Source organism: Triplophysa rosa, linkage group LG22 (assembly GCF_024868665.1).
Source record: "Triplophysa rosa linkage group LG22, Trosa_1v2, whole genome shotgun sequence".
NCBI classification, from domain to species: domain Eukaryota; kingdom Metazoa; phylum Chordata; class Actinopteri; order Cypriniformes; family Nemacheilidae; genus Triplophysa; species Triplophysa rosa.
Window position 1 is genome coordinate 12,799,080 of NC_079911.1, and position 6,000 is coordinate 12,805,079.

The window sequence follows — 6,000 nt, forward strand, 5'->3', positions numbered from 1 at the left end:
TTTTCATGATAATAAAGTTGATTTATAGTAATGATGTTAAACGAGTGTTGCTTTTTCAAATACACGTTACAAACGACTCAATCTCGCAGTACTTCCTACTGATCAAACAGCCGTAGTTCACGGAAGGGCTGTGCATAAAAAATCGAATAGATTTAGACATGTATAATTAGCGTGAATCGCGATATATATCGCCCAGCCCTAATCCCAAACAATAAGCACCTGCAGATTCAGGCGTGTCCATGTGGGTGTGTAGACAAAACTAAACTTAAAAGCAAGTAAATATAAGTTTTTACCCAATTTCTAGACACAGCAGCTCTACCAGACAGACTGATCTAGAAGTTTTTAAGCAAGCTATCGAACGCTGCTATACACAGAAATATATTCCATACAAAGACAGAGGAAAAGCTCCAAGACTTTCTATGATCTATCTTCGTGTCTTTAAGGGTTCTTGTATGCATTTAAAAAACATTGCACTGCATATAAACTTAACAGCACTTTTATGATATCCGCAAGTAACAAACTGTCTGGCTGCTAAACTAAGACTGAAGCAACAATAACTGTACATGCCTGCATGGGCCTACGGCAAATTTTGATGACGAGTTATCAAGATGCACACACAAAGAGTGTGTGGGCGTGAGAGAGGAAGAAATTTAGAGAGAGACCACAGTCAACAGTGTGGGTGAGAACTCTCTGTTGTTCTTGTGTACCTTCAACAGTGTTTCAATTGTTAGAATGCTTACCTGTAAGTTCGTGGTGGATGAGCTCAGAGAAATTGGGATCGTCGCCCCACCAGAAGAGCCAGAGCTCCCGGCGTCCCTGCCTCTGGCTCCGCCTCCACACGCTTAGCACATCCGCCTTGAGACAGCGGCTGAAGCTGCAGAGGATGGGGTCCTCCTCGGTGACCGGGAACAGCATGGGTGCCGAGGTCGGTCCCTGCCACACAAACCTCTTCCATTTTATCCCAGTCAAATCAGCCTGGGAAAAAAAGAGAGAAAACTCGAGTTACCCCCCTGCCAGTAAATCCACTTACTACCTACGAAAAGACACACATATTCGGCGGCATCTGAAGAACATCTAAAAGTCTTAGTGCTGATCTATTATCTGATTTTATGACTTGAGATAAATGGCATAAATGTGGTGGAACGGATTCGAGACCGACATCACTCAAGCTACGAAATACTTAATGGATCCCGGCCCAGGAGTTAATCCTGTCTTAATGATCCACTGTAAGATCAGCCACACGCAGACAAGCACAGATAAGAGAGATGGGGAAAAACAGAGAGAAAGAGAAAACACAAGCGATACAAATGGCTCATAAATAAAAATACATCTTCCTACAGTAAATAAATTAGATGGTAATGGCCAATTGAGCAAAAAGCAATACAATACAATAAAGCCAGATAATCAAACTAAGAGGAAAATCAACAATTAAAAAAGATAGAGGGGGATTAAATCATATATTCAGGGCACCCATGAACAAATAAAAAACATGATGCACATCCTGATCGGCTTAATTGACTTTTGTAGGGCAGGTCATGAAGACCTCAGTTTCAATTAAAATGACTGTAGTGTTCATGTACAGAACTAGACAAAAACAGTCATAAATCAAAGATTCGCTTATTAACTGTCATAACAAGAAAGCACAACACAGCCTCGACCATTAGCAAGCCTAACAACTGCCCTTCTTTCTCCTACATGCCGAGTTTGAAACAGGCAGCAAACTAAAATCAAGACTTGGCAAGACAACATCAGCCCAGTTGTTTACAATCATGTTCTTGATAAAGCTCATTTGTGGCGCAGCGAAACTACTTGCAGCTGCTGTTCCAGCTATGGAAAATATTTTCATTTCACTTAAGAGCACAGATCAAACACCTGCACGATATGCAAAAGACGACATCTATGCACAGGATGCACAAAAGAATACAGTACCAAAGGCTGGTTACATGCTTGTTACTAAAAGTAAAAATGGGACAAAAACTAGCGGTTGATGTTAGAGACCGTTAACAGCTGAAGGGGGAAAAAGTCGAAATGGTTTTCAAGGCAAAGAGAACAAACTGGCAGGGATTACTCTGGCGTGGAATTAAAAACAAAACGACAACCTCACAAAGTAAACAGTGACTTATCCAACACAAGATGCTCCTTGAAATTCAATACAGGCTAAATTTAGTGACTACCACAATATTCAAAAACACCAACGGAAAGTGTGAGTGTTTTGAGGGCCGGGGTCCAAGCAGTAAGACTCATGTTCAACCTTCCACTTAAACTTGAATGATCTAATGGGTCATGGCCTTTCACATAACTTCCTCCTTTCTTCCCTCCTTTTCGCAGCATCCATCCATCCTCTTTCTTTTTTCCTAGAGCTTTACAAGAACTCCTCCAAGCACTGCCAAAAACGACAGCAGATGTTTCTCATGAGAATCAGAGGTCCACTCAGCCACAGGTGAAGTGACACTAATAACCTCCTTAAACATCACCTTCCCACACTCCTCTGTACTTCATCTAACGGCTCAAAATGGAGGAAACTATTGGTCGTTTTGACAGTTGCGCTCACTCCCAGGAGATGTTTATCAATAATGTCTGTCTCACATTGCTTCAGCCACTCAAAGAAAGTCAAACAGCGCCCAAAAACCAATAGACCGTGGAGACCTTCCTCAATGACAAGAAAATAGCTTTACATGTACCAAAAAAACTGTGACTAATTTAAATAAAGTTTTCTAAATCATTTTTACAGAGATATACACAAATCAAATCAGACCAACTCAACTTGAAAATGTCAAACTCGGGTAGACAATGCGAGCAAGCTGTCTGCAAAATATGTGCATCAACGCATGATTTAAAATCAATGCATAACAAAACCGCTTCAACAGCAAACTTGCAAAGCAGAGAATATTATATTTTCATTTGTATAACATCCAAAAAACTGAAACAACACAGTCAAACTCATTACAAAAGTTTTTGGTTTCTTGCTCTTGCTCTGAAACATGTTTAAAAATCAAATTTACTCCACACGTGTGGCTAATGCTATGCACTGAAACTTGGATACGTGGGTGTCTATGAAGCAGCAAGTTTTGTGTGCACTGAGGTGAGGCAGTTTCCCATGAGCTGAACCTTCCAGTTGTGCGCAAAAATTACACAGAGCAAAACAAAACATGGTCAAACTCTATATAAGCATACATGTACTGAGAGCTGCTCTCTGTGATTATATGCTGACTTTTTATCATGTGAATATTTCAAAGACCTTGCATAAACATACGCACCTTGTATTTGAGAGGAAAAAGTAAAGTAAATAAAGAATTGGCACACCTGTAATTATGTGACGAAAAGAGAGAGAGGGGCACTGAGAGTGAATGAGTTTCTGGAAAACTGCAACTACTCAAATCATCAACCAATACATTCAAACAAAGTGTCCAAGCAAGCTCTCCGTTGAGCTATCCATCTTCAGATAATATCAGAGGTTGTGTTGTGGCAGTAATAAAACAGAGCATGAATTAAACTCAATTGAGGTTATATAACTCACCACAAGGCCTTGACTCTGTTTGTCTGGCTGTACTTGTTTGGCTTTTCTAGTTAGTGCCACATTTTGCGAAAATGTCAAATGATCTATTAAAAACGTCGACAGTGACCAAACAATGTCGGTCTTTAACTGTTAAAATGACAAAAATGTAGGGTTCGTCTACAGCAATTATAATTATTACATTTAATGTAATAGAAACTTAATCTAAGAACTATAGACATCAATTGGGCGTGTGTAAATGTTGTGTGTGTGTGCGCGTGTTTTTACTGAGCAGAAAAGTCTTGTAAACATCCCTGCACGCTCCAGGAATACCCCATCTATTTCAAACCCCATGTGTCTTATTGCAGAGATGAGGTAAACCCCAAACCCAACACTGGTTGGTTTAAATCAAACAACTGGTTATGATAAAGCGATGTCAGATGTAACAGGTAAATGTGGTCATCAAACAGACTAGCGTGTAAACACTCATGTAAACATCCCTAACTTGAGAACTTCAAGTTCGAGCTGACGCCTAAAAGAATGGGTTTACTTCACACACAAATCTTAAAATAACAGGTTTAAAAATATATTAGATCATTTATACTTGCAAAAACTACTGCTAATATTAAACTTTAATCTTCATTCTACCGACTCGCCTCACTGTATAAACACGCCAGAAAATACAAACAAACACACATTTGGCGTGTGCACAACACTTAAAACATGTCATTCTCTGTAGCAAAGCTTAAAAAAGCAAAACATGCAGCATGTGTTTAAATCACACACATACACACTGGGCCCGGATCCTGCTCGCTCTCTCTCTCTCTCTCGCTCTCCCCACTGGGGCTGATGTTAGCATGCTAGGCGGCTAAAAATGGCTGCTTTTTCCTTTTAGTTTTTAAATCTCTTACCAGATAGAATAGATTGGAATGGCAGTCCTCCAAGCTGGCCCCGTTCGGTACGAAACAAGCACTCATCCTTTCACTGCGCGCACTAACATCCCACCATCTGGGTTTCCATGGAAAAAATAAGGTTTCTCCGAATTCGAGTCGAATGTGAGCGGAATTATTTTTAAACAATCGGTGGGGGAATGGAATTCAACAGCTCCATTCGATCGCTCGCGCCTCCCGCGATCAGCCAAAAATCGTATAAAATAACGGCCGCAACCGTCGACGGGGCCGTGAGGGAATAAATTACATGTAAAACGGAGCAGGAATGCGTTGTTAAAATAGAAAAAGAAAAGGGAGAGCGAAAAGAGGCAACTCTCCCCCCTCCTCCCCCTTGGTTTAAAAACGGTTTTAGCTTACAAACGGCTACCTTATACCTCCATCCCAACAGAAAGCGGTCTAAAAACGAGAAACATTCCGCGTTAAAATAATCGAAAGGCGACGAGAAACTACATGAATCGGCTCGTTTTTTCTGAAAAGCCTATAGTCGCTCTGTGTTCCTGCTGGTTTCCATTTGAATTCATGGATTCCTTTCTCTAATGGCGGCCACAGGGACAACTCTGCCTCCCGGAGCCCATTGGCTGCTCGGCAGTCATGAGGGGCGTAACAATACTGTAAATGACGCTCGCCACCGCTAGAGGCGCCACCGAGCTAATGGATATCCGTAATGTGCATTACAGGTCGCAACTGGCCGACTTTCGCCCTGCGCCACCCGGTGGATATTTAAAGCAAACGCACAGTAGTGTTACTATACTCAGACACTTGAGCATCTTCCCGAACGTGTCCTTGCATTTTTATGCGGTTCCCCGACACGAGCCGGGTTTTATGTCTAGGAAGAGGACTATCAAAAAGAAATGTAATACACAGCGGAGTGTTAGGCGTAGTTAGACGCGCAGTTGCCTGAATGATATTACCTTCACTCCAGAGTTTAAGTGAGATGTATTCCCATGGATGTGATAATCGGATGGCAGATTCATTCGCTGCTTTTCTAATGGCACGAGGGGTTTGTCTGGCTGAAGTGCATTTAGAAAATGAAAACTTCATTGATGAGCGCGTGCAGGAACCTATTAGCCACATCACTACTTCAGAATAATTCACTTGTGCGCTGTAGATATGTTCAGATATTCAAAAGGCAAATAGATGTCCGCTGGATTAAACACTTCTAGAGGAGATAATGCATGGATAATGCCTATTTGTCAGTTGTAAAATTATAAAAGCTTTTGATTTGATGGGGGTGGATGCATTAAGGATCCAAAGAGAATTAGGGGGATTGATGGGTGCATTGATTTACAAGGTCAGGCCTACACATATCCTACACACACAATAGATCTGTCAATGGGTGATATGCACATCTCTCTCGCTCAAACACTTAGAAACACACACACCCTTTTCTTTTATATTACAATCATCACTATTTAAAAAAGGAATATGAAACATGATATTGAAAATGAAATACAATTGAAAATGTGTTAATTTACATTTACATTTATGCATTTGGCAGACGCTTTTATCCATAGCGACTTACATTGCATTATACTATACATTTGTTTCTAATTATGT

At 40.8% G+C, this 6,000-nt stretch overlaps 1 protein-coding gene across 1 annotated transcript in view; it reads right to left on the minus strand.

Moving 5' to 3' along the window:
* Nucleotides 1-4,993, minus strand: part of med13a (mediator complex subunit 13a) — a 66,695-nt gene extending 61,702 nt beyond the window's left edge. Inside the window, exons 1-2 of the mRNA XM_057320875.1 lie at nucleotides 4,405-4,993; nucleotides 741-975 (exon numbers count right to left, since the gene is read on the minus strand). Coding sequence (XP_057176858.1) covers nucleotides 741-975; nucleotides 4,405-4,470 — 301 coding nt within the window. The 5' untranslated portion in view covers nucleotides 4,471-4,993. The remainder of the gene's footprint in view (nucleotides 1-740; nucleotides 976-4,404) is intronic.
* Between the last annotated feature and the right edge of the window lie 1,007 nt (nucleotides 4,994-6,000).